At 37.1% G+C, this 25,261-nt stretch overlaps 13 protein-coding genes across 13 annotated transcripts; 8 read left to right on the forward strand and 5 right to left on the reverse strand.

Annotated features, from left to right (window-relative positions):
- Positions 1–18: 18 nt before the first annotated feature.
- EV154DRAFT_579354 (uncharacterized protein) lies at positions 19–190 on the reverse strand (the record flags this gene model as incomplete). Its single annotated transcript, XM_051606582.1, has 1 exon — positions 19–190. A coding segment is annotated over exon 1 (159 nt), but the record flags the coding sequence as incomplete, so codon positions are not given.
- A 610-nt stretch (positions 191–800) lies between these two features.
- Positions 801–1,897, forward strand: EV154DRAFT_99184 (ChaC-like protein). Its single transcript, XM_051607885.1, has 6 exons — positions 801–853; positions 923–1,082; positions 1,150–1,192; positions 1,250–1,339; positions 1,409–1,570; positions 1,638–1,897. The coding sequence occupies exons 2-6, from the start codon at positions 985–987 to the stop codon at positions 1,851–1,853; spliced, it is 609 nt and encodes a 202-aa protein (XP_051451586.1). The 5' UTR covers positions 801–853; positions 923–984; the 3' UTR covers positions 1,854–1,897.
- Positions 1,865–4,221, reverse strand: EV154DRAFT_99314 (VTC domain-containing protein). The gene is made up of 3 exons (XM_051607888.1): positions 3,834–4,221; positions 2,785–3,754; positions 1,865–2,705 (listed from the first exon to the last, which is right to left on the reverse strand). Exons 1-3 carry the CDS (start codon positions 4,035–4,037, stop codon positions 1,876–1,878), a joined length of 2,004 nt encoding a protein of 667 aa, XP_051451587.1. The 5' UTR covers positions 4,038–4,221; the 3' UTR covers positions 1,865–1,875.
- A 5-nt stretch (positions 4,222–4,226) lies between these two features.
- On the forward strand, positions 4,227–5,322 carry EV154DRAFT_99194 (Snf7-domain-containing protein). The gene is made up of 4 exons (XM_051607886.1): positions 4,227–4,431; positions 4,514–4,533; positions 4,595–4,888; positions 4,949–5,322. Exons 1-4 carry the CDS (start codon positions 4,416–4,418, stop codon positions 5,222–5,224), a joined length of 606 nt encoding a protein of 201 aa, XP_051451588.1. The 5' UTR covers positions 4,227–4,415; the 3' UTR covers positions 5,225–5,322.
- Positions 5,323–6,330: 1,008 nt separating this feature from the next.
- EV154DRAFT_540581 (uncharacterized protein) lies at positions 6,331–7,490 on the forward strand (the record flags this gene model as incomplete). The annotated part of the gene is made up of 2 exons (XM_051604423.1): positions 6,331–6,429; positions 6,492–7,490. The coding sequence occupies 2 exons, from the start codon at positions 6,331–6,333 to the stop codon at positions 7,488–7,490; spliced, it is 1,098 nt and encodes a 365-aa protein (XP_051451589.1).
- On the reverse strand, positions 7,484–9,410 carry EV154DRAFT_99307 (Metallo-dependent phosphatase-like protein). Its single transcript, XM_051607887.1, has 3 exons — positions 9,073–9,410; positions 8,761–9,005; positions 7,484–8,682 (listed from the first exon to the last, which is right to left on the reverse strand). The coding sequence occupies exons 1-3, from the start codon at positions 9,310–9,312 to the stop codon at positions 7,506–7,508; spliced, it is 1,662 nt and encodes a 553-aa protein (XP_051451590.1). The 5' UTR covers positions 9,313–9,410; the 3' UTR covers positions 7,484–7,505.
- Positions 9,411–9,861: 451 nt separating this feature from the next.
- Positions 9,862–10,288, forward strand: EV154DRAFT_570215 (ribosomal protein L22e; the record flags this gene model as incomplete). Its single annotated transcript, XM_051606188.1, has 2 exons — positions 9,862–9,963; positions 10,022–10,288. The coding sequence occupies 2 exons, from the start codon at positions 9,862–9,864 to the stop codon at positions 10,286–10,288; spliced, it is 369 nt and encodes a 122-aa protein (XP_051451591.1).
- A 643-nt stretch (positions 10,289–10,931) lies between these two features.
- EV154DRAFT_540583 (ankyrin repeat-containing domain protein) lies at positions 10,932–11,538 on the forward strand (the record flags this gene model as incomplete). Its single annotated transcript, XM_051604424.1, has 3 exons — positions 10,932–11,094; positions 11,150–11,292; positions 11,374–11,538. The coding sequence occupies 3 exons, from the start codon at positions 10,932–10,934 to the stop codon at positions 11,536–11,538; spliced, it is 471 nt and encodes a 156-aa protein (XP_051451592.1).
- Positions 11,539–12,119: 581 nt separating this feature from the next.
- Positions 12,120–12,863, forward strand: EV154DRAFT_389700 (uncharacterized protein; the record flags this gene model as incomplete). Its single annotated transcript, XM_051595097.1, has 2 exons — positions 12,120–12,277; positions 12,362–12,863. Coding segments are annotated over 2 exons (660 nt in total), but the record flags the coding sequence as incomplete, so codon positions are not given.
- A 4,094-nt stretch (positions 12,864–16,957) lies between these two features.
- On the forward strand, positions 16,958–17,900 carry EV154DRAFT_540584 (Zinc/iron permease; the record flags this gene model as incomplete). Its single annotated transcript, XM_051604425.1, has 2 exons — positions 16,958–16,970; positions 17,053–17,900. The coding sequence occupies 2 exons, from the start codon at positions 16,958–16,960 to the stop codon at positions 17,898–17,900; spliced, it is 861 nt and encodes a 286-aa protein (XP_051451594.1).
- A 2,301-nt stretch (positions 17,901–20,201) lies between these two features.
- On the forward strand, positions 20,202–21,393 carry EV154DRAFT_528352 (adenylate kinase-domain-containing protein). The gene is made up of 4 exons (XM_051603572.1): positions 20,202–20,345; positions 20,419–20,625; positions 20,697–20,835; positions 20,900–21,393. The coding sequence occupies exons 1-4, from the start codon at positions 20,238–20,240 to the stop codon at positions 21,301–21,303; spliced, it is 858 nt and encodes a 285-aa protein (XP_051451595.1). The 5' UTR covers positions 20,202–20,237; the 3' UTR covers positions 21,304–21,393.
- Positions 21,394–21,402: 9 nt separating this feature from the next.
- EV154DRAFT_528355 (uncharacterized protein) lies at positions 21,403–22,940 on the reverse strand. The gene is made up of 3 exons (XM_051603573.1): positions 22,700–22,940; positions 21,683–22,630; positions 21,403–21,615 (listed from the first exon to the last, which is right to left on the reverse strand). Exons 2-3 carry the CDS (start codon positions 22,541–22,543, stop codon positions 21,490–21,492), a joined length of 987 nt encoding a protein of 328 aa, XP_051451596.1. The 5' UTR covers positions 22,544–22,630; positions 22,700–22,940; the 3' UTR covers positions 21,403–21,489.
- A 45-nt stretch (positions 22,941–22,985) lies between these two features.
- EV154DRAFT_528357 (peptidase M18) lies at positions 22,986–25,229 on the reverse strand. The gene is made up of 11 exons (XM_051603574.1): positions 25,105–25,229; positions 25,026–25,050; positions 24,631–24,964; positions 24,470–24,565; positions 24,356–24,413; positions 24,232–24,287; positions 24,071–24,168; positions 23,482–24,002; positions 23,329–23,410; positions 23,179–23,264; positions 22,986–23,117 (listed from the first exon to the last, which is right to left on the reverse strand). Exons 1-11 carry the CDS (start codon positions 25,105–25,107, stop codon positions 23,067–23,069), a joined length of 1,410 nt encoding a protein of 469 aa, XP_051451597.1. The 5' UTR covers positions 25,108–25,229; the 3' UTR covers positions 22,986–23,066.
- Positions 25,230–25,261: the final 32 nt, after the last annotated feature.

The raw sequence follows: 25,261 nt of genomic DNA on the forward strand, positions 1-25,261 counted from the left end.
GTCTGCTTGCAATTCATTGAGGAATATATACTTGGAAAAATAATATGCATGCTTTGTAGTAGTATGAACAACTCTAACAAAATTGTGTAATGTTGTCAAAGACGACTGCTTCCAACCGATGCCAGTAATTGACGACTTACTGCGATAATCCGGTCTTTGTCGGGAGAGATGCCTCATCCATGATACACTATAAAATGGCAATATAAGAAAGGTTGCTATTAAAATAGCATATAAAGATTACCTAAAAATTAGGAGAGGATTAAAAGCTGAAAGAGAAAGAAGTTTAATCAAAAGGAGAAGATCGTCTATATCTCTCTTTTTTTTTTTTTTTTTTTGAACATTAAACGATTTCCCTTTGTAATATGGTACTTTTTTTCCGGGCCGGAGTGTACATAAAACATTAAGAACGAATACCAGTAGTGTGTTCCCTTACACTGGTAGAGTAATTGAAGAGTACATGTGTTCGTAGGTGGTAACAGATACACTGTGTCTTACTCAAATACAATATAAATGAGATAAAAAGATAAAATTAATAAAACGAGCCTTTTACACCCTAATTTTGAAGAATGACAACTACCCTTTAAAGTTTTGGGTTTTGTTATTATAGTGAAGAAGAGCGTCTATTAGTTTAGTTTATGAAGTCAAAACGTAATTTTAATCCAGATACAACATCTTAAATGCATATAATGACTGTATGGATTATAAAATATTTTATTTTCGTTTATTTCGTTCAATTATTATCAAACTAATTTTTCTTTTATTTTTGATCGAATTTTTTTTTTGTGAACATGAACGAATTTCCTCCTTGCTCTGCACGAATAATTTAAAAAATAGTGTATATCGTCTGAAAAAGGTAAGCGAATGTCTAAAAGTGAATTTTGATTCGTCTGAAAAAAAAAACTGATATTGTCTGAATTTGAAGTGTACACACTGTAGTCCCTCCACTCCCCCCAGATAGTTTCTCCCTCGCTCTTTTCTTATAGAATGGCACCCGAAACATTAGATACACCATCCTCTGAAGGCATTTGGGTCTTTGGTTATGGTTCTTTAATTTGGAAACCTCCCATTCATTACGAGTCCAAGTAATACTCTCTTGTACTCACTTGACAACCATAAACAAACTATTCATTCCTGCTTATTTTTTAATAGACAAATTGGTTACATTAAAAACTATGTCAGACGCTTTTGGCAGGTAAGCAGACAAAAAACATGAGAATGAAAACAAGGGAAAGTTTGACGTTGTGGACAGCATAGTGAGGACCATCGAGGCACACCTGAAAAACCTGGTCGAGTGGTGACATTGATTCCTTTTGACGAATGGAAAAATATTGAGAGTATTGTAAGTTGTAACCCCTCCTCCTCTTTCTTTGGAATGCATAAAATATTCAACATGGGCCCACGGCATTAGGAAGGACATGATAAGGTCACTTGGGGTGTTGCTTTTAAGATTCCAACGGATGATGTAGAGGCCACGCGTGCTTATTTAGATCATCGAGAGAAAAATGGGTATACGGTGCATACGGTGGATGTGTATAGTTTAGAAGATGATGAAACACCTGCTGTGAAAAATGTAAAAAAAAAAAAAGAGAATATCCTAAAAAGGAAAGAGAGAGAAAAAACTAATACGGATCTTGTAGGCTTTGGTGTATATTGCAACGACGGATAATGAAGCGTATGTAGGACCTGCACCCGCTGAAGCGATTGCGAAACAAATTCATGAGACGTACGGACCCAGTGGATGGAACGCCGAGTATCTTTTAAATTTGGCAGAGGCTTTACGCGAGATCAGTCCCGGTGTACGAGACGATCATGTATTTGAATTGGAACGACTTGTCAAAGCACGTATAGGATAGATAATATATATATTGTTTTTTATTATTTGATTTTAAGGATGAATAGATAAAGTAAATATGAAATCACAAAGGAGGTAAATACACAGGTCAAAGTGATGATGGTAGGACGTGAAATGCCAGTGTGTGTATGATATTGGGGTAACAACGAGGTTTTTTCACCCTTCTTGTGGAAGGTAGATAAACATGCGTTCTTGAGAACGGAGAAAAAGGTAATATCTCCTCTGGCGGATGTACGGTTTGTCGGTTTTTTAGGATGAGAGGTACCATAGAATGGCGGATGAGGGTTAAGCTTGGTTTGACAGCTCTTGCAATTGGTCGGGTCAGATTTGGAAGAGGTGGGATGATCAAAACTGCAATAAGAATCAAACGAACGACGTAATTGACCTTGTTTGTTCACTGTTGGACTGAGTAAAGAGGAACATGTGGAAGAGGAAGAAGAAAGCGTATCCTCGTCCAATGTGACAATGGTATCCGAACTCCAACTGACAGGAGGTGTGGTGGCGTTGGTCACCTGATCCTTTGTTTTGTTGAGGGATAAAAGACTGCCTCGATGACGTGGATATCGAATATCGGATGAAGTGAATTTCGATTGCCAAGGTGGGTACACGTGAACACGATGAAGAATACTGATACCATGGAGATAAAGAGAGAAATCATGCACGGGTTCTAAAAGACGTGATGCTTCTAGTTCCGATAACCAAGTTGGGGTTTGACTGTGCTGAATTTGTACTACGCAATAAGGAAATCGATTGGATTCGGGTTGGTGTGGACGTGTAAATGAAATGTCTGTGTCAATCGTCACTGTGATATCCTTGTTGGCAAACACGGTTCGATACTGACTTGTTTTTAATACTAAGAAAAATGGGGAGGGGGATGTGAGTCTTTTTATGTGTAAATAAAATGAGGGAAATAAATAAAAAAAGAGTTCTACCAGGGATTTTAATCTTGTGATGGACCTGTTCTTGCATATGTAAAGACGTTTGCTTCATGCGACAAACGTCCTTTTCGGTCACTAAGAGACCATCGGTTCGATAAAGACAGGAAGGTTTATCTAGTAAATTGGAAAGCGAGTACTCAGCACGGAACAAGGAAGCAAGATGTTTTTGTTTCAACCAAACACGTTGTTGTATCCAAGCCAAGGTAGTTAAGGTACCACAACATTCAGGTTCTTTACCCTTCTTTTTTCGATGGTGTTGTTGATGATAGTACATCTTTTGTTCTAACGAAGCATAAGGTACATTATCATAGGTCCTTGTACGTATGGACTTTGTGCACGACAATGTATCTGATTGACCTACTAATCGGTCGGTGTAATCGTTCAAATCTGGTGAATCCAGGTACGTTGTGGATATTTTCAGTCGACCTGAATGAGGAACGATTGATGACGGATGTATGTCATTCGTTGATTTGAAGCCCTGTGGATGGCCTATTTCATCTGTAGCGGTATTGATGGCGTTATTGTCTTGAATCTGTAATCCGTGTGTGGATAAGAGCAGATAGAGTTCGATAACATGATCTGAATGTAGCCAATACTTTTTCACGGAGGACTCATGTGTTGCAGTGACGATGGTGTCGAGTGATCTCTTGGAAGAATCACAGCTGGGGAGCGCGGTGGAATGGATGCAAAGCCGATTGAAAGGTACGAGCATTGAAAAGAAGTGTGAAGAGGTATCCCAAAAAGGTCTGTCCATCATCAATCGACGCAGGGCGTCTGTGGGTGGAGGACCTGATCCGAAGAGCCGATGGTATTGCATGAATAAACGTAAAAAGCCACAATAATTTAATTTGCTAAAATGGTACAGTTGTTGAATGTCGCTCTGTAAGGTGGGTATTTCTTTAGGGTCGCCTCCCGATACTCGACGCTCAATTTCACCCTTCTTTAACATGTAAAACTCGTAGACCTATATATATATATATATATATTTTATTTCTGACAGTGTGAGTAATGATTTATGCCTTTCTCTTGTACTTTTTTTTTACTTTGATCCATTCAGATACAAGCCATTGCTCCATAGTTTGGCCCTCTTGTTGTAGGTGGTGATGATAATCCAGATAGAAAAATCGCCAAGGAGCAAAACGCAACTGTTTCCAGTCTCTATCAAACGATGCATTATCTGTCTGTCGCATGAAATCCGACAGTGTGCTTTGTGTCCTGGGCAGAGGAATCCATCTTAATCGATCCATAGTGTGTGCGTGTGGAGAGAGAGAGAAAAGAAAGAGAAAGAGAAAGAGAAAGAAGAAGAAAAAAAAAGGAACGACGGGCCCGGTTCTTATCTTCCTGTTGTTTCGTGTTGGTGTGTGTAGGGCCAAAACAAAGAGAGAGAGAGAGGTTTCAATCTATCGTGTTTAAAGCAGGTCGGACCGAAATACAAACCGAGTTGTTGTTGCCCTTGAAACTATCTTGTTTCAAAGCAATTACATCACTTATTGGTGACACCTACATTATCCCAAGCCCACACACACACACACTACTCAATTTTAATTTTATTGTGGTTTAATTTTTTTTTTTTTTTTTTTTTGGCTTTTTTGCTTTTTCCATCTTTTTATTCTAATTATAACAAAATGAACGGTTTAGAAAGTAACTTTATATAAACGGGTGTATGACAAAAATAGAAACACAAAAAAACTAATAGGCTCTTTTTAAAACTGCTGTATAATAGACCAACTTTTTCAATTAAAGGTATAAAAGGAGAGGCACCCATGGTGTATCGATGCATATATCACTGACAATAAGATTATAGTTCACCGCCAAGCAATTAAACAAACAATCCAAGCGATGTCAAAAAGATGAAACTTTGGAAAAGAACAAGTTAAAAAAGGCCATTTCCGATGGAAATATGGAGGGAGCTCGTATTTATGCTTCCAACGCCATTCGAAAGAAGAATGAAGCCTTAAATCTCTTAAAGTTGTCTTCTCGTATTGACGCTGTTGCCAGTCGCGTCCAAACCGCTATTACCATGCGCAAAGTGTCGAATTCTATGGCCATGGTGGTGCGTGGCATGGGTAGAGCCATGGACACCATGAACCTGGAGCAGGTGTGACATTCCTTCTATTTTGTTGTATGAGACATGCGCACTAACCCATCTTATTTATAGATTTCGATGGTGATGGACAAGTTTGAGACGCAGTTTGAAGACCTTGATGTACAAACGGGATATATGGAGGGAGCCATGGCAGGCACCACCACGTTAAACACACCTCAAGATGAAGTCGACTCACTGATGCATCAGGTGGCTGATGAGCACGGTTTAGAATTAAATGATACATTAAATGAATTAGAACCAAGCAAAGTATTAAATGAGCCCTCAAAGGCAAAAGAGAAGGATGAAGATAGATTGTTGACTGAGCGATTGAAGGCCTTGCGACAATAAACTTCTTTTATATATATATCGATCGATAGCTATCTAAATATACATATACATATATAAAAAAAGGGAGTTTTTTTTTTTTTTTTTTTTTTTTTTTTTACCCAGTTTATATACAACAAAAGAGAAAGAGATAGACAATAGACTCCTTGCATTATATATTTAAATATCGTTTTCCTTTTCTTTTTTTTCTCTTTTTTTTTTCTCTCTCTTTTCTACTTACTTTTTTTTTTTTTTAATTACTGTATCATGGCAACGACAACCGATTTCAATCCTTGGTCGTTTGAAAACGACAACACATTTGAAAATGATCTACTAAAGAAGTTTGATTTTATACCGCGCATCCCCAACAGCGACAAGGTACTTTATCACTTGCTTTTGTATCTACATTTTAATTTAAAAAAATCTATTTTAGAATTCTTTTCATAAGCAGGATGATATCACATTGATGACGGAAAGCTATTCCAATAGTCTGATCACAAACAATGAAGAAAAAGTATCCATGTTCTCAACACTCGACACCATTGAAAGTCATGACCACGTTATTAAACAGCATCAGAGTCCAAGTACGTCTGCTGCTGCCATAGCAGCTGCGCAAGAAGCAGTAGTCATATCATCATCATCATCGAAGCAACAGCAGCAGCAGCAGCATGACATCTCTCCCCTGCAGCAACATCTGCAACAACTACAACAACGAGAACCAAAAGAAAAAAGTATATTAAAAAAATCCTCTGCTTTCTTTAATGAAAGGATCTTGCGAAAGAATGCCTCCGTTCCACAAGACATCCATCGAAAGCGGTCTTCTGCCTTAATCATTAACAAGCAACAACAGCAGCAGCAGCCAGAGAGAAAGAGCTGGTGGCGCTCATTAAAAAAATCACTCACGTGATCCTTCTTCTCTCAACCGACCTCTCTCTCTCTCGCTCTCTCCTCTTTACCTATAAATTTTTTTTTTCTTTTGACAAATATAATAAATAATAAAAAATAAAAAAATGGCTGTACCCATTAACCAATATGCACTTGAGAACAATACGGTTTTTTCCATTGCTGGCAAAGGTTTAAAATTAAACACGGCCGGTGATGTCAAAGAATTTGTCGAGACGCTCAACCAAATGCCTGATCTTCGAGTGATCGAGTTGAGTGGTAACACGCTTGGTGTCGAAGCCAGTCAAGCCTTGGCCGAAGCCTTGAAGACCAAGAAGCACTTGAAGGTAAATGCGGTTGAAACTTTTTGTTGTTGTTATTTATAATAAACTAATCCCACCCCATGCAGCAAGCGCTGTTATCGGACATCTTTACGGGTCGCTTGTTAGCAGAGATTCCTCTTGCGTTGAAAGCTCTCTGTGACGCCTTTGAACAAGTAGAACTTCGCGAGTTGGATTTATCGGACAATGCGTTTGGACCTGCGGGAGCACAACCACTTATTGATTTCCTCTCGAACACGTCGACTTTACAAACGTTGCGTTTAAACAATAACGGACTTGGTTTGGGTGGCGGAGCCATGATTGCGCAAGCGTTACAGGCTTCTGCTGATAAAGCCAAGGCAGAGGGTCGCGCCTCTTCTTTGCGCACCATTATTTGTGGTCGTAATCGTTTGGAGGATGGTTCTTCAGAGGCCCTGGCTCGTGCCTTTTCCTCTCACGGTACATTGGAAGTGGTGCGTATGCCTCAAAACGGTATTCGACCCGATGGTATTCGTACGATTGTCAACGGACTGCGTGACTGTAAAAACTTGCGTCACCTGGATCTTCAGGACAATACCTTTACGGTGAAGGGTTCCAAGGCCTTGGCTCAGGCTTTACCTAGCTGGCCTCAATTGGAGATCTTGAACGTCTCGGATTGTTTGTTATCGAAGCGAGGTGGTGTTCATGTCTTTACTGCTCTGCAAAAGGGTGGAAATAAGGGCTTAAAGGAGTTATTGTTGCAGTACAATGAAATTCAAGCAGACGGTGTTCAAATCTTGGCAGATGCCATCAAGGAGCATTTATCCCTTTTGGAGAAATTGGAATTGAACGGAAATAAATTCGAAGAGGATCATGATGTGGTTGATATCTTGAAGGAAGCTTTAGCTACTTGGGATCATGAAGATGCTTTAGATGAATTGGATGAAATGGAAGATATCGATAGTGATGAAGAAGAAGAAGAGGAAGAGGAAGAGGAGGAAGAACTTGTTAAGGAAGCTGAAGAAGCTGAAGCCCAAGAACCTACTACTCATTTGGATGCCTCTGAAGAACGAGAATTAGTTGAAAAATTACAAAAGACTCATATTTAAAAAAAAATTTATTTATTAAAAGTGTGTTTGTGTAAAGTTTTGAGTTTTCACCAACATATGATCACGATACATGGTCCAAAGTGCATTTCCTTCTTTTGTATGTTCTACCATGGATTTGGCTAATTGGAAATAAGATTCCACAGTTAAATCTTCCATACCATACGCTGTATCCGTAGTATACTCCAATTCATATTCCAATGCTGCATCTGATGGCATACCATTCCATTTTGTGAGATTGGCAAAGTATTGTGCATAGTTTAACAGTGTACCATGAGGTTTCAATTCATCCTCATCATCGTCATCATCTTCATCGTCATCATCCTCATCATCATCGTCGTCGTCGTCTAGTATATCGTCGGGATTAATCTCATATTTGTAAATGCGGATAGCCGGATTATAGACAGGTAATACAGAAGGTGAAACCTGAACTACGACTAATGGAGGCTGAGTATTGGGAGGAGCTCGTTTATCATCCAATGGGTCAATATCTTGATACATGTCTCGTAACCAGTCTGAATAAGCATCAATGTCGCGCGTTGCATGTACTTCTTCATCATCGTCATAATCCGTAATATCAAACAATTTCTGGTTTCGTTTGGTCAGACTATCTTGTCTACCGTCAAACATGAGAAAATGGTCCATATTTAAATGGGCAAAGAAATGACCCATCACGACATCAGTATAATTAGCAGCGATACGCATGTATTCAGTGAGACACGTTCCCTTATAATCACGCGGTGAAGGAGGGACATGACCAATCACGTAGATACGTTCTCCAGTGGAGCGAGCATGCGCCAATTGGGCTTCAAACCATACGAGTTGTAAATAAGCAGGACTTGTAGGATGAACGCAGTTGGAAACCGCCTTGTTACGTACATAAAAGTACATGGTATTCAATGTCAGTACGTTTAAACGAGGGGCGACACGTATGGTATAGTAACCGCCTTGACGGAATGTGGAACGTTGATCTTTGGGTATCCAAGGACGCCACATTTGTTCGTAAAAGGATAAGAGGTCGGCATCCGTATCTGGACCACCAATTTGATTATGAGGGAAGACATCGTTATTGCCAAAGCTAGGAATGACAGGAATAGAAGCTGGCCAAAAAGTGTCCATGACCATATCTGTGACATGTTGATTAAGCTCATACACATGTCGACGTTTTCGCTTATTGTTCTTGTCCCAATCATGCCTAAAATAAAAATAAAAAAAAAAGAAACAGTTATTTCTTTTTTGTTTCATCTTGTTCTGAGAACATTTTTTTCTTTACTTGGAATTGTCGCCTGTCCATAAAACAAAGTCGAGTTTATCAAGCCATTCCTGCGAGATCCAATCCAATGTTTCTTTGGCTAATCTGACGGGTGCATCACATCGTTCGCCGGGGGTCCCGTATTTTCCTGCCAGAACATCCGGTATCACTGGCTTAGACTTGCGTTTCTTTTTGTTGATGGATGTCTTTGGTAAGTCATGGCAGGCAGTTTTTACTGTGCCTCCTTCGATGTAATCCTCATCCACCTGAGATGAGATATTTTTAAAATTTATGAACTCCTCTTTAAAAAAAAAAAAAGAATGAAAAACTTACATGCATATCGGTAATGTGAAGAAAATAACCATGTTGTTTTCTTACGGTAGCATTTTGAGGTGTTCTGCAGATCTCTGGGTAACTTTGTGTCCAAACAAACCATGGGCTTTCCGGCACTTGGGTATAAGCGAGTCGACTATCGCTACAGTCGTTGATGAAATCATCGGGTTTACGTAAAAATTGCCAGAATGCAACGATCAAACACAGACTAATACCGTATAATATCAATGCTAGTTTCATGAATCTTTTTTTTTTTTTGTTGTGTGCGGAAAAAAGAAGAGAGAAATAAAATAAAAAAAAAAAGAATAAACAATAAATAATAAAAAAAGGGGTATTTTATACAATGTTGAAATAAACAAATCTTACATTTCTTGTCAAAATAGTGACCTCTTTTTAAGGTTTTTTTTTCTTTCTTTTTTTGTAATAAAATACATGAATCATGGGATTTAGAAGAGACCAATAAATGAATTAGCGCATGTATAGGTTACTGTCATTTGCATTAGATTTATCAGGCGATACATTCTATCTATATTGCTGATAAAAAAAATTAAAAATTAAATAGTTTTTTTTTTAAAATGCCTCAAGTTTCGCTTTATCTCTCTCTCTCTCGAGAAGTGGAGACACAGACAAAATCCAGGTACGGGAACAGATTCATTTATTTTTCCCATTTTGTACATAAGCCACATAGCAGTCGCGTGTACAAAAAAAAAAATTTTTTTTTTTACTTTAAATAACAAGGGTCAAAGGGAAAATAAAGAGATTCTTCCTTCCCTCTCTTCATAACCAAAAATGGCTCCCGTCAAGACCTCCACCACTGCTGCCAAGAAGTCCAAGTTCGTTATTGACTGTTCCGGTCCTGCCAACGACAAGATCTTTGATGCTGCTGCCTTCGTAAGTTGTTGTTTATTGTTATAAAATGAATCATAACTAAAGCATTATTGTTTTATAGGAGAAGTACCTTCACGATCGTATCAAGGTTGATGGTCGTACCAACAACCTCGGTGAGGCTGTCACTATCTCTCGCTCTGCTGACAACAAGATCACTGTTATCACCAACATTCCTTTCTCCAAGCGTTACCTCAAGTACCTCACCAAGAAGTTCTTGAAGAAGAACCAAATCCGTGATTGGCTCCGTGTCATTGCTTCTGATAAGCAAACCTTCGAGCTCCGTTACTTCAACATTGCCAATGATGAAGAGAACGAGGATGACGAGTAAATTCCTTTTTTTTGTTGCCGCAATAAATAGTTTGTTCTTTTTCTCTTTATAGAGGAAAAGAATAAGGGTGAGACGAGAACGAACCCTTTATTAGAGTATTTCATATCTCTTTTAAAAACAAAATCACAATCTCTATGGAAAATTAAAAAATCATCGTTGAATGGGCACAGCAAAACAAAAACTCACACTTATATATATACCCTTTTTGTTTTGTTGCCCATTCTCCATGCCCAAAAAATTAATCTGCCGTCTTTTTTATTATTATTGTTTGTGTTGAGTGAGAGAGAGATAAGCTAGATTAAAAATTATGTCCGTCTTCGATGAATATTCACACGAAAGAAACCTTGTCCTTGTAACTTAATCATTCATCCACGTATCTTTGGAATCCATCCACCGCCGCCATGGTGATCCATCAACCTACCATGCATGATCTTCTCATACGCATTGCTTCATTCCCATGCGAATTTCTCTACTTGAGCATACACACATTGCTTCATTTCTAATATCCATTCTCTTACCCTGAGCACACACATACACACAGAGGGCCGGAGTGTTAAACTGGCTGGCGGGTAAAAAGCCTCTTTTTTTTAAAAAAAAAAAAAAAAAAAATTGACGTTTAGATTCTCTTTTTTCGGTTGTAACCATGTCTACCTCTCACGAAGAATTACTCGACGATTTAATCTATTTTGCCCGTGCTGGTGAACTCGAGGATTTAAAAGAGACGAAGGTGTCTCCTCAGCTCTATTTAGAAAAGGACGAGTCTGGTAAGACGGCACTTCACATGGCCAGTGCCAACAACCATTTGGGTAAGCAAAAAAAGGGGGGTAAAGAGAGAGAGAGGCTGATTAGTTACGAATGTAGAGATTGTCAAGTATATTGTCGAACAATTAAACACTTTGGAGAGTGCCGAGAAAATTGCTTTAATCAATACAAAGAACACAGAAGGTAACACACCTCTTCATTGGGCTGCGTTAAATGGTAATTTGGAAGTGGTTGAACTCTTGGTAAAGAATGGAGCTGACTGCAAGGTAAGAAAAGGGAGGGCATATGTATATAAATATATGTAGAAACTGACACACACGTAGGTCAAGAACAACATGAACCTGACACCTATTTACGAGGCACAGAATAGAAGCCATGAAAAGATTGCTGAATTCTTTTTGAATACCATGATTGAAGAAGCTCCTGAGGAACCTTTAGAGGAGGATGAGCAATTTGTTGAGACAGGTGTGCCTTCCAAGGAACAATAAAATAAAAAAAAAGTTTATATAAAGAAAAAAAACAAAGAGACAATTTTGGCTTGTTTTTGTATACATCTTACCCCAAATGGGCTCTGTTTTTTTAAGGGAGTCGTTAGCCTTTTTTAGGAATGTTTTGACATTGGATAGAAACATATAAAAAAAAAAGCTTGCCTTCTTTACCACTCCACTCTTTTCCCTTTCTTTTTTCTTTTTTTCTCATTATTTTCGTTAAATTATTATTATTATTATTATGGGTTTTTGTCATCGTTGTGGAGATATTACGGTGGGTAAATGTAGCAAGTGTGGTGGAAGATCTGTTGGTAACTATGGGCCCTATTGAATAAAAGCACAGACGCCTTACTCTTTTTTTTTTTTTTTTACATTTATAGCTTCTACAATTTCAAATATCGTTTCAGAAGGTGGTATGTCCATTGTGGACCGATGGCAATCACAGTAAAGTATTTGATATCCAACTATAAATAATAAAAACATATTAAGGTTTTTTTATTTATTTTTGTCTTAGATATGCTGATACTATTTTAGCACCGGAAGAACTGGTTCAAAAGCAACAAGCCATCTCATCCGCAACAAAGATTGTATCCGTCACCCAATCCAATTTTTATAAACCACCCATTGTACAAAAGAAAGTATGTTGCTGTTGTAGTAAACCTCTTTCTACCTCTTATGTCGAGGATAATTTATCGTATTGCAAAGAATGTCATCTTAGACTACACAATAAGGGCGAATGGTATGACATACACTCTCTCTCTTTTTTTTTTTTTTCTTTCTTTGGTGTTGTTTAAAATAGACTAATCCTCTTATATCTATTTAGTCCCACCTGTCAAAAACCCGTATCCAAAAATGATGCTTGGATTGAGCATGCTGCCAGCATTTGGCACGCTCATTGCTTTACTTGCTTTTCTTGTCAACTACCATTGGAAGCAAACCCATTGATTGACCTCAAACAACGACCTTGTTGTGAACCTTGCTTTAATGCTCAAAGTGGGAAATCACGTAGAATACCCGCTACCCCTTCACCCTCCAAATCATCACGTTATGACTCTTATTCATCTCAGTCGTCTTCTGGATCCAGTAGCACATCCGAACTATACCTCAACAGTGCGCGCAACAGTCGTCGACCACGCATTGATCGCGACTTATTTGCCGTCGTCACACCACCACGTACACCTTCTCCAGCCACAGATGAAGACATCATCAACACTACTACCACCACCACCAGAGTCGTCACACCAAACCCACGCGTCTCTCCGTCCAGTATATCACGACAGCCCTGTCATCATTGTCATTTACCGTTGGGTGACAGCAGTCAAAAGAAGACCAAGATTCCCATGGGTGATGGATTATATGCATGGTTTCACAAATCCTGCTTTTTATGCAGCAAATGCCAACTGCCTTTTCAAAATGGTGAGTGTGCCACAGACGGCCATACATTCTATCACGCTCAATGTGAAGTCACCGGTCCCAATTGCTTCGGTTGTAAAAAATCCGTTTCCAAGGATGCCTTTCAATTCAATGATAAAATGTATCATTTTGAATGCTTTCGGTGTTTCGGGAATGGTTGCAAGATTGGGTTAGGTCAACCTGTGTATGAAGTTGGAAGAAGGCCGTATTGTGAAAACTGTCACCGACTTACCACCACCACAACAACAACAACAACAACAGCAGCAACAACAACAACAATAGGACGTCAAGAGATGGAAGTGCGACCCACAATCGAAGTGAAACGTCGACCGAAATTAGGTGGTGCCAAAACCTGTCCTCGGTGTCGTCATAGTATTTCCATTATGGATGATACACCGGGCCCTTTGGCAAGTCGATGGCATAAAAAATGTTTAGCCTGTACCACCTGTCATAAGCAATTGGATTCCGCTGCTAAAACAAAACAAGGTGCTCAAGGTGAATCGCTGGTGTTTTGTCAAAAATGTTTATAATAAATAAAAAATCTTTTTATCTGCATTTTTACCTATTTCTGTTTTTTTTTCATTTTACTTGCATTGCAGATTTTCATCCATGTGTCATTGGTCGTCATATCGTCATCTTATAAAAACATGTATCAGTACGTCATTGATGTATTTGTGAACAAATCGCAATCGACAATTCAGGTAAATAGAGACAGAATGCCTATTTGAATTTACAGGCAGAGAAACTATTAATACATTCACTAATTAGTCTCACATCAAAAAAAAAAAAATTACTCAAAGCATGATTTACATCATTTACTCTTATTAACAAACAAAGCAATCCCACCCCCTCCCCTTTCTGACTGACAATCAAATTTAATTCGCAAATAAAAAAAGATCCAAATTGTTCCAATGGGAGGATAGGCTGTGATAGATTGTTCCATCAGCATTACCGATAAAATCAAGTGCATTATGCAATATATACGTATTTGATCGCTACTCGTCTATCACAGTTTTGGAATGGATGATAGGTACCATACCAGACCACGAAAAATCTGAGTAAATAAGAACACTCACTGGACTTTTTATTAGAAACTGTTTTTGTCGTTGGTTTTTAAAGATGATCAAAAATAGCGTATTTAGTGGTAACCCGTATAAACGTATACTGAGAAGGTCTTTGATTTCCTATGGTTTAAGAGTAAGTAAACTGGATGAATGTATGTTGATAAATCGTATTTCCAATAAAGAAAAAAACAAGAAAACAGGAGCACAGCAGCCTTTTCCTGCGGGTTAATGACAAATAATTGCCTTCCTAAAGAACAGTTCAATTCCTCCTCTCTCCCACCCGCTTTAGCTTTCCATGGAAATTTCTAAAGCTTCTGTACGTAATTAATCTTAACATACAAGCAAAAACCTTCTTTCAAGTCATGATCACATAAGATTATGTCAAATATAGTATAGGAATTTCCTTCAGGTCATAATGAGAGCACAACATATCGTGTTAACTACAATTTATCACTAAAACTGTTTTCTATTGTACCTATCATCCCATAAATCGAGATGGGAGAAAGCGGCTTCTTCTACAGACCGACAATCGGGTAACGATAGTGGTAGAAGTTGATGTTGTCCACTCCTTTTGTAAGACTGTAAACCAAATCTTACAAGAGCCCGTATGTGTCCGGTGAACAGGCTATATATGATCCAATACCTTCCAACAGTGGCTGCATTCACTATCATTTTTTTTAGGCTTTACGGTGTGTGTGTGTGTGACAGAAAGAGAAAGAGAGAGAGAGAGAGAGAGAGAGAGAGAGAAAAGCAACAGAAACTCTGACGGCATCTTTAATTTTGTTGTATTTCTATTTTATTCCCATACCTCTTTCTAAAACCTACTCGACGTAATGAAGGCTTTATGACACCTCAAGTAATTTTTTCACGTCAATGCAGACTACCAGACCAGACAAACCGAGATGGATTATCTTTCGAAGGTAAGACGTTTATTTTCATTTTTTTTTTTTTTTTTTCAACAGGCACATAATCAATTATTCCAAATAAACAGCTTTGTATATCTTCTTGTCACAGTTGCCCCCTCACCCTCACCCTCATGAATTCAAGATTAAAAACAAAATGCCATTCTTTGAATTTGTCTCAGTTCGCTTCATATTCAAATGGTTAATAAGGAATTTTCACGTATTTTAGGATAGTCATAAGTTTATGTGAAACGATATACGGATAATAATTGCTACGGTGTAAAGGGCTATTTATTAGTAAACCCGAACGCATGCACTTGTATCATTTTCAGGAGTATGTAGTACATATTTTGTGTAGATACTAAGAAGACAAGGATTGAATATAGAGAACGGAAAAACATCTTTAGACAGACTCAAACAGACTTTGAGATAAATAACAAAAGCTTTTCGAAGCGACGCTTCACCAACTGCCATTATACTAAGCTTTTTTTTTTTTTTCTAAATGTTTGGCCCAGATTCATTCTTTCTCGGTTCAGTTTCCCGAAGTTTTTTTTTTTCTTATTGTTATTAAGCAGAGCCTGCAATAATCTTTGTGTAGCTTCTCAGCCTTTTCTTTCTCTGTCTTCGGTATCAATAAACCGGGTAATCAAAAAAAAAAAAAAAAAAGGAACGATCTTTATCCAAGGTTGTACCTCCGAGACTTTGATGGGATTTTTTAAGAGCTTCAGGCCAAACTATTCAATACCGCCCGTACATAAATTAACTGCCTTGAGTGGACCAAACTATGGAATAATGTGGCCCGAGTGGGTGTACCAAGGTATGCGTGAACTATCTTATCACTGCATGTAAAAATGAAGTAATTGGTCATTTAATTATCCTGTATTACAAACACGTTATGAGGTTTAGAAATTTTTTTTTTTTTTTTTGTCAGAGTTCTTCTTTGTAAAAGACGCTATATTTTCGGTAAATTAATTTATTAAACTATTTGTATTTTAAGCTACTGACGTACTAAGGTATTATCAGATAGCGAATGACTTCATTATTAAAAAGCAACATGACATTGACAACTAATAATCCAGTTATACAATGATCCGTTTTATCGGTTTATCGTACCAATTGATCGAATGACTTTTTTTTTTTTTTTTTTCGAAAAGCCAGTATGATTGATATTCTGAAGCTTTTTTTTTTTTTTTTTTCTTTAGAAGCAAAGGATCAAGTCATACTTCACAAAATTTACTGCCTAAAGGAATGAAATTTTACAATATGTGAATCCAAAGTGCTCTATATGGCAACCAGGTGGACCTGCATGCCTGTTTGACTTTTTTTTAACCAGGTTTATATTTTAGTGATAGGGAAGCACCATCCATTAAACAATTTGGGCCAATGAAATCCGTGATCGGAGTAGGATCCCAGAGTTGACAGTCAGGACCAGAAATTTATTTGATTTCGAACGAGAAATTTTCGCTAATGATTGGCGGAATATTTTAAATTCCGATATAAAACACATAACTACGAGGGTACACAGAAACACAACCTTACGAGTTATTAATAAAAAAAAAAAAAAAAAAAAAATTGTGTTCACTTTTTATTCACCTTTCCCTTTCTTTTCTATTTTTTTTTTGTTTTTTTTTTTTTGCATCCCTCATATCATCATGTTGAGATTGTTACTGATCTCTTGTATATTATTCACTTGTGCATTGGCTCAAGGTATACAATCATAATAATAAAAATCTCGAGATATTTTTTTTTTTTTTTTGACAGCTTTTTTTTTTTCTATATATATAGAAGTGGCGACCGAAACAGTAGTAGCAGAAGAAAATGAAGAATGTGCAGCAGAAACAATTACTGATTATAATATGTCATTACGAGTTGGCGCTTTATTCATTATCCTTGTTACCAGTGCACTCGGTAAGTCTGTACCCCCTTGATTATGTGATCCAAAATATACTGAACTTCATTCTTCAAGGTGTCTTCACTCCTATCATTATGCACAGAATATCCCCTTACGACAAAGGAAGTTATCGAGAATGGTTATTGACCATGGGAAAGTTCTGTAAGTTCTTTTTTTTTTTTTTTGTATTTGAATTTACTCATGTTCACCACTAACATTTTTTTTTTTAATAATAAAAAAAAAGTCGGTACAGGTGTGATTTTAGCCACGGCATTTGTGCACATGTTACCTGAAGCACTGGAAAATTTCGATAGTCCTTGTCTCAGCGAGGGATGGAAAAGTTATGGTTCATTTGCCGGTGTATTTTGTATGCTTTCATCTTTTGCACTTCAGCTTTTAGAACTCGCTGCTCTTTCCAACATTGAACGTATTCGTGCTCGAAAATTAGAGGAGAATCAATGTAACGATATCGAAAAACTTGGCTACAAGACCAAGTCCTCATCCTCATCTGAATCCACCGCCCGTAATTCACCTGTTGATCCACGTTTAGTTGTTGATGATCACGAAGGTCATGTTCATAGTGCCGGTCTCTTTGAAGAAGGAGATCCATTAAAACATATTGGTACATTGATCCTGGAATTGGGTATTGTCATGCATTCCATCATTGTCGGTATCACACTGTCCAATACAGGTACCGACGAATTCATCACACTCTTGATCGCACTTGTCTTTCATCAGTTTTTTGAAGGTGTGGCCTTGGGTACGCGTATTAATGATATGAATATCGCAGGCTGGCGTCGACCTGCTCTGATGGGCACTTTATTCATGATCATGACCCCCATTGGTTGTGCCATTGGTATCGGTATCCATTCCTCTTTCAACCCTAATTCCAGTTCTTCTGTGCTCGCTAGTGCTATCCTCGACTCTTTATCGGCTGGTATTCTACTCTACAATGCCTATATCTCCTTAATGAGCCAAGATATCAACCAAAATGTCGAGTTCCGTCAATCTCCTTTCACTCGTAAATTCATTTGTTTCATGTCCATGTATTGTGGTGCGGGTTTGATGGCTTTGCTTGGTAAATGGGCATAAATTTTTTCCTCCCGCGCCCTCCTTCAATCATTTTTCTCTTCTTATTTGTATATATATACCTTTCTTTATACATTTCATCTCTAAACGCCATGGCATTTCATTATGTATTATACCTCACCACCCTCCATTATTCATCTCCGCTTAGATCAGATTAGATTTCGGAATTATTTTAAAAATAAAACATATTTAAACTTTTTTTTTTTTTTTTTCCTTGGTAAAAGCAGTAAAATCAAAAGAATACATGTTAATCACAAATGCTAGAAATAAAGTTTACAAAAAAAAAAAAAAAATTTGTTGAATTCTGTTAATAAAAAAGGATGAGGCAAGTGTCACAAGCGGATTTCAATTCTGAGAGTCAAAGCATAATAAGAGTATAAATAAAAGCGAATTCTTACTTTTTACATCCTATGTAACTACAATATTATAGGATCCTGTAACTGCTCCTGATATTTTCTTTTGTCTATGTCAATCCAAATTTGTATCGTTGAAGTAGAACAATGGTAATGTTTACTTTATTTTTTAATTTCAGCTGCATCCCCCCGCTTGCTTTGTTTTTTTTTTAAAAAAAAAAAAAGCTATGGGCACACAACCCATTCGCCGCGGTAAATACTCACACTAAATAGACGAGCAAAATAAAATAAAATAAAAAATTGCGTAGCCACTTGTCAATGATAATTCTTCAAAAAAAAAAAAAAAAAAAAAAAAAAAAAAAAAAATGGTAGATTCAACTGTAATGTATTTCTTTTATTCTATAAAGCGCATACGACACTAAAAGGAAACAACACTCTTTACAAGACAATCTTGTCAATCCCATGAATCTAATCCCGACAAAAAAAAAATTATTCTTTTGTGATTGATTATATCTTTCAGGTACAACAAGTAGTATATTTCACTACTTTAGACAAACTTGAAAATTATTGTTCAAAGTAAATCTAGAGTTGTTACATATTTAATCACTTAAAGGTCCTGTGCATATCTGACCTACTTCCATCCCTTGAAGAATTTAATGATATCCACTCAATATTGATTGGCTGAAACCATCTAGAAAGAGGAATGGAAACAGGGCAATGACTCACTCTCATGTCTTTCAACAACTAATGAGAAATTTTTCCTTGTCCCCACCGGTGAGACTTAAAAAGATGTAGAACATCCTTCCTCATGCTTTTTACTAGATAATTTAAAAGAACTTTTCCAAACAACACTGTTTTTTTTTAAAAAGAAAAAAAAAAAAAAAAAAAAAATTTCAAATATAAACATTCACGCAATACAATGCATATACCATGCGTAACGGGAGATTCTGAAAATGTATAAAAAAGATACACAAAATATGTGTGTTCATGTTGACAAGTGAGACACGAACAGTTTTTTTTTTTTTTTTTTTTTTTTTTTGGTCGGTGAGAATGAGTTTTTCCGGTTACACGTATAAAAAACTATCTATGCCGTATATACATGTGTGTGAAAATGACGTATCATTGGACAGTGTCAACAGCTGGAGTATTGTTACCATCATGAGCAGTGTGTTTGTTGGTTGCATCAATTCATGAATAAATCTCTTCTTATACGCAGACAAGGTTTATCTCACAAAAAATGACTAATATCTCTACACCTTATTGTCTCATAGAAAAGATAGTTGTCACGTACATTACGATTGTTGACAAATTATTTTTCATTGTTAGCGACCATTGCCATGGTTTCTATAAAATCATGTCTTGACGACTGCTGATACCATTGGTTGAGCGCAATCTTTCCCGGCCATTACCGTTGTGGCCGTTCCATCCTTGCAATGACCGTTTAACTGTAAATAAACCCATCTTGTGAACAAACACAAAAAAAAAAAGTTTTTCTGATACATACCAATGGGCTCTATTTTCCTTGGTAAATCAGCCAGTTTGATATTAGAACAGAATTACTATTACACATCGCAAATAAAGCAGCCTGTGAAAGGAAGAGAAAAAAAAAAAAGGGTATCACGTGAAAAGGCGTATATGTGAAATGCTGCATGTGAACGTATCCATAAAAAATAAACACAAAGAGTATATATAAAAGCAGTTTAATTGACTCAGTTCATGCAATGTGTGGAAAGAAAAAAAAAGCGCCCACCACTACATCAAACAAACAACAACAACAAAAAATAACTTACGTCAAAAATTTTAAAACCCCATTTTTTTTTTTTTTCCCATCATAATTTATAAGCGTATTGTCATTCCGCTTTTACTTAAAGAGGAAAATCAGTTGCTCATCTTATCGTGACTAGATTTAACAAAAAAAAATAAAAATAAAATTTATTTTCCCTCTCTTTTTTATTTTTCCTTTCTTTTCTTCTTTACAATATCCAACATGCTTCGTAGTCGGCTTCCTGTTTTAAAGAACTTTTTGCGTCGTTCTTTTCATGACTGTCCAACCAACGCCATTCAACCTTTGCGTCTTTTATTAATTGGCTGTCCTGTAAGTATGGGGACAGGGAAAGGGGGGGGGAGAAGAGAGAAAGTCATGAAACTAAACCCAAAGCATATAACAGGGTTCAGGAAAGGGTACACAATCCGGCCGTCTCGAAAAGAATTTTGGTGTCTCTCATCTATCCAGTGGAGATTTATTACGTAGAAACATTACCGAAAACACGCTGTTGGGTCAACAAGCTCGTCAGTATGTGGCAGATGGAAAATTGGTACCGGATAATTTACTGATCTCCCTGATTGATAAAGAACTTTTGCATGTTGGTAACACGGTACGTTTTTTTTTTCTGGTTTTTTTTTTGTCTCACGTCTGAAATATGTCTGACCCCCCACTTTATATTAGAACTGGCTTTTGGATGGCTTTCCAAGAACCGTGAATCAAGCATTGGCATTAGACGCTTCCTTGAACAGAATTATGCAACCATTAAACTTAGTGATCAATTTAGAAGTACCTGAAGACATTATTTTGCAAAGAATCATGGGTAAAAAATAAGAATAAACGAGGTGACTTTTTTGGTGATAGACTAACTTACAGAACGACCATAGATCGCTGGATTCATATTCCTTCAGGTAGAGTGTACAACTTGTCGTACAATCCACCTCGTGTTGCAGGTGTAGACGATATTACTGGCGAACCTTTATCTCAACGACCCGATGATACACCCGAAGTATTCAAGGTTCGCTTAGAACAACATCACGCCATGGCTTTACCCTTATTAGACCATTACCAAAACGTCGTGGTGAATGTACGTGGTAACACCAGTGATGAAATCTATCCTCAAATCGAAAAGGAGATCGTCAATCGATTAGGTGCATTACCAGGTGCTCATCTTACCCATACCAATCACCTCTCCATCAAACATAATAACAATAATAATAATAAATATGGACAACAACCTTATCTGGATGACATCGTACAAGAAAAGGTTGCAGCGGGCGCAAGTATCTAAATACACACACACACACACACAGACACACATCTTATATTCCCTTCACTTTCTATGTACAGCTTTAAATAAAAAAAACCCTAACCCTCTCACATCCTTTTATGCGCGTGTATATATGTTGAGATGAAAAATGTAATATATGTATATATAAAAAAGAAAAATACAAAAAAAAAAAGAAAGAATTTCTAATTATGATGCGGTGATTCGTCTGCTTGCATCTACCAATTGTTGAGTTTCGGATTCTTCTAGATCAGACGTTGCCGATACGCGTAACAAACACGGAAGACAGCATCCGGAACAACACAAAAACATGGACTATATATAAAAAAAAAAAATGAATATAAAATTGAATTCAGGGCGTGAAGAGAAGACAATGACTTACAAAGACGATAAACAGAGGAACAAAGACATTTGACATATTGACATGGATGACACCATCCAATCGTTGAGCTATCAAACCTACCAGAGCATAAAACAAGATACTGACGATGGTAAATACCACGACGCCCACAAGCACAGTGATTTTTCCTTGGTGAGCAATGTCGGGCTGAGGCATATTTGAAAAGACATAATAACGGTAGGCTAATTCAAGCGCCCATTTCAGACCGATAAGGTACATTGGTATAAATACAAGACCCCAGGAACAATAGATGATGAGATCGATACGCAAGGGAATCAGTAAAAACTGACAGAACCGTAATAGGCTGAACCAATGCTGACTAAAAATAAAGATGCCCAATCGACTCTTTTCCCCCACTGACAGTAATGCCAAACATCCCACGAGCGTTTCTAAGCCCACACTAAAGAAATGGATGGCTTCAAATAGGAAATAGGGTATAAACACAGCACAGGCTGTCATGCTTTTTCCATCTAATCGTACTACAATCAGGATTTGAAACAAGAGGAGTAAGATAAAATTAAGTAAGAGGATAGCCTTTTTGCATCTGTCCAGCAGTTTCTCGTTTTCTTTTGTTTCCTCCATTTCGTCTTCCTTTTCACTTTCTTTCTTCTTTTTGTGTATGAGGACATATTGAATGAGTGTATAAAGAAGCATCGCATTGATGATCCAGGCGGGTATCCAGACAACGGACCATGACCACATTACATATTCATCAATCCGAACTGTTAAAAACACCAAAAATATAATGGTCAAACTAAACACTAGTGAAGTAGACATCAGCAGTGTGCATAACATGGATTCTACTTCTGGATTGAATAATGGGCTGACAACTGTATCCATCATCTGCAACCCTAATTCACCATATCGATCATATACTCTTCGCTTCTGTTCGTCTCCAAGCACTTGATACGCGTGGCTGATTTCTTTAAACTGATAAAAAAAAAAAAGAATTACTTTTCCCATCATTATTTTTTTTGGGCTCTTTATTTGTTTGCTTACTTTATCAGCACTATCTGGGTTTTTATCAGGATGGTATCTTAATGCTAATTTTCTATAAGCCTAAATCATTGTAAAAAATGTTATTATAATAAATCAACAATACATAAAAAATACGAACACACTTTTTTCACTTGTTCAGTTGTAGCTGATTTGGGTATCCCAAGTACCTCATACAAATTTTCGGTTACAGTATCTTCCATTGTATGAATAAAAAAGAAAAAGAAAAAAAGAAAGGGAAAAAGCCCAAAAAAATCAGAACTTTTTTTTTTTTTCTATAAAAAACAAGTTTGATAGGTACGTTATAAACTCCGCTCTTTATTTATTTCAGCCATTATTTTTCTCACAAAAAGAGAACAATGGAAACCCCCTAATCCACAATGAACTTTTGCTCCAATACAGCAAATTCCTCATAAAATACCTGATAAAGACAAGTCAGAATAACATACATCATTTAAATTCATTTTAAATTAAATACTTACACGTAAAAGCTTGATACCATGGGCAACATCATCTGTACCACCCATTTCACGAATCGAGTGCATACTCAATTGAGGATTACCAATATCTAAATAAGTCTCTTTTTTTTCAGCTACCTCTCTCTCTTTTATTCATTCTGTATATCATCTTACCAACAGTACGAAGACCAAGTTTAGCACTCAACATGGGTCCAATAGTAGAGCCACAACTCGAATCATTACGAACAACAAATTCCTATTTATAAAAAAAAAAAAAAATGTCAGTCCTTAGCAACCAAATCATGGAAAAAAGGGGGGAGACCTTACTTGAATAGGAATCTGATGCTTCTTAGCCAACTCCTTTAAAACTAGACTTGTGACAGCTGTGGTAGCATAACGTTGGTTTGCATTCACCTTGATGACAGTACCCTTATGCATTTGAGGATGATGGTTTTCTTCATGTTTGTCAGAGTAGTTAGGGTGCCAAGCATGTGCCATATCAGCACTCACCAAAATACTCTTATGGATTGATTCCTCAAACGCTGTCAATGAGACATCGGAGCAATCCACCACATGTGTATTGGCCAAACGTTGCAATGTCACGGGTAAAAGATTCGAATCGGCTCCATGGGCTGTTTGCGATCCAATCTCTTCATTATCAAATAAGGCGACTAATCGAATATTTGCATCGTTTTCAATATCTGTGGCTTCCGTTAAGGCTCGAATGGCGCAGTAACTCATCTCTTCGTTATCCAAACGAGGTGAGAAAATAAATTCATTACATGCTCCTCCGATCGTGGATAATTGGGTGTCATACACTGCCAATTCAAAATCACGAATCTGCTGGGCTAAAATACAAGTCTCTTAGAAACTGCCCCCCCTAATAATAAATTTTTCTAGGAGTAAAATGACTTACGTTGGACATTCATTTCATCGGCTAAAACACGGATCAATAAAGGATGATGATGGGCTTCAGATTCAACACCTTCCGTAGCAACAATACCAGTTAATTGACTAAGACCATTTCTATTTATTAGCTCATCCAAAATCATCCCTTTTCAATAAGAATTTACTTACGCTTTGGCTTCGGTTGCAAGGATAGGGGCCAATTGAGTCTCCTTATTGAAAGAGAACTGTAAAATGAAATATGTAAGTGATCTCATTTTTTAATTTAATAATAAAAAAAAAAAAAATATCTTACACTTTCGTTAGCACCACGATCCAAATGAATAGCAATGGTAGGGATACGTAAAATAGGTCTACATGAAAACTGTATAAATATTCATGGACTTGTATGAATTTTTTCTTTTGTTACCTGTCGATCTTAACCAAGGTGTGTTTAAAAGTACCATCCTCTTGTTCAACCAAAACACGGCCAGCAACACTTAAATCTCTATCGAACCAAGTGTGCCTAAATTTGCATATGTCAATATTTAGATTTCAGGGGATTAGTGGCAAATATATATATATATATACCATAAACCACCACCATAGAGTTGTACACCGACTTCAAGATAGCCGGACTTGTTCTTTTTGGAGACAGGCTTCAATTTGAGACAAGGTGAATCGGTATGAGCACCAATAATGGAGAAACCATTACCAGGATTGTATTTTCCACCCACTTGGAAAGCAACAAGAGCTGAACCGTTACGTGTAAAATAGTATTTACCTTGACGTTCAATGAGCCCATTATTCCAGCTATCGCGTTCCTTGATTTCCTTATAGCCAGCCTTCTTTAAAATTTCTGCGGCTTCAAAAGTACAATGGAAAGGAGAAGGTGACTTGTTGACAAAATCAATAAAGTCTTGAGCTATTCTAATGGGTTAAACTATTTTCTTTTCTTTTTTTGGCGTGTTCTTTTCATCTCATACCTTCTTGAGGTGCTGTAGGATTAAACTAGAAAAAAAAAGAGTGAGTTGTAGTATAAAGAGACTTTCTTTTCAGCTTTACCATTTGCTTATATTATTGTAAGACCGTGGAAAAATAAGAAAAAGAAAGAAAAAAAGGGACCCTTTTTAAAAGCGTGATTTTTTAAAAAAAAGAGAAGCTTCGGTGAAAGTTTTTCCCTTTCTTTGTTACCACCCTTTTTTTTTTTTCACACACAAAA

Source organism: Mucor mucedo (genome assembly GCF_025094135.1).
Source record: "Mucor mucedo strain NRRL 3635 chromosome Unknown EV154scaffold_180, whole genome shotgun sequence".
Taxonomy (NCBI): Eukaryota; Fungi; Mucoromycota; class Mucoromycetes; order Mucorales; family Mucoraceae; genus Mucor; species Mucor mucedo.

What these genes read in the sequence shown, in the direction of transcription:
- EV154DRAFT_99184 (XM_051607885.1), top strand. Translation starts at nt 985, where the DNA reads ATGGCACCCGAAACATTAGATACACCATCCTCTGAAGGCATTTGGGTC. An exon ending in ATGTCAGACGCTTTTGGCAG is followed by an intron (nt 1,193 to 1,249) that starts GTAAGCAGACAA and finishes CGTTGTGGACAG; the next exon opens with CATAGTGAGGACCATCGAGG. An exon ending in AAACACCTGCTGTGAAAAAT is followed by an intron (nt 1,571 to 1,637) that starts GTAAAAAAAAAA and finishes CGGATCTTGTAG; the next exon opens with GCTTTGGTGTATATTGCAAC.
- EV154DRAFT_99314 (XM_051607888.1), bottom strand. Translation starts at nt 4,037, where the DNA reads ATGGATCGATTAAGATGGATTCCTCTGCCCAGGACACAAAGCACACTG. An exon ending in TTGTATCTGAATGGATCAAA is followed by an intron (nt 3,755 to 3,833) that starts GTAAAAAAAAAG and finishes ATATATATATAG; the next exon opens with GTCTACGAGTTTTACATGTT. An exon ending in TCACAAGATTAAAATCCCTG is followed by an intron (nt 2,706 to 2,784) that starts GTAGAACTCTTT and finishes CATTTTTCTTAG; the next exon opens with TATTAAAAACAAGTCAGTAT.
- EV154DRAFT_99194 (XM_051607886.1), top strand. An exon ending in ACCAACTTTTTCAATTAAAG is followed by an intron (nt 4,534 to 4,594) that starts GTATAAAAGGAG and finishes ATAAGATTATAG; the next exon opens with TTCACCGCCAAGCAATTAAA. An exon ending in ACACCATGAACCTGGAGCAG is followed by an intron (nt 4,889 to 4,948) that starts GTGTGACATTCC and finishes TCTTATTTATAG; the next exon opens with ATTTCGATGGTGATGGACAA.
- EV154DRAFT_99307 (XM_051607887.1), bottom strand. Translation starts at nt 9,312, where the DNA reads ATGAAACTAGCATTGATATTATACGGTATTAGTCTGTGTTTGATCGTT. An exon ending in TTCACATTACCGATATGCAT is followed by an intron (nt 9,006 to 9,072) that starts GTAAGTTTTTCA and finishes ATCTCATCTCAG; the next exon opens with GTGGATGAGGATTACATCGA. An exon ending in TGGACAGGCGACAATTCCAA is followed by an intron (nt 8,683 to 8,760) that starts GTAAAGAAAAAA and finishes TTTTTATTTTAG; the next exon opens with GCATGATTGGGACAAGAACA.
- EV154DRAFT_528352 (XM_051603572.1), top strand. Translation starts at nt 20,238, where the DNA reads ATGCTTCGTAGTCGGCTTCCTGTTTTAAAGAACTTTTTGCGTCGTTCT. An exon ending in TTTTATTAATTGGCTGTCCT is followed by an intron (nt 20,346 to 20,418) that starts GTAAGTATGGGG and finishes AGCATATAACAG; the next exon opens with GGTTCAGGAAAGGGTACACA. An exon ending in TTTTGCATGTTGGTAACACG is followed by an intron (nt 20,626 to 20,696) that starts GTACGTTTTTTT and finishes ACTTTATATTAG; the next exon opens with AACTGGCTTTTGGATGGCTT.
- EV154DRAFT_528355 (XM_051603573.1), bottom strand. Translation starts at nt 22,543, where the DNA reads ATGATGGATACAGTTGTCAGCCCATTATTCAATCCAGAAGTAGAATCC. An exon ending in TTCCTCTGTTTATCGTCTTT is followed by an intron (nt 21,616 to 21,682) that starts GTAAGTCATTGT and finishes TTTTATATATAG; the next exon opens with TCCATGTTTTTGTGTTGTTC.
- EV154DRAFT_528357 (XM_051603574.1), bottom strand. An exon ending in CTCTATGGTGGTGGTTTATG is followed by an intron (nt 24,566 to 24,630) that starts GTATATATATAT and finishes ATGCAAATTTAG; the next exon opens with GCACACTTGGTTCGATAGAG. An exon ending in CGATGAAATGAATGTCCAAC is followed by an intron (nt 24,003 to 24,070) that starts GTAAGTCATTTT and finishes CTTGTATTTTAG; the next exon opens with CCCAGCAGATTCGTGATTTT.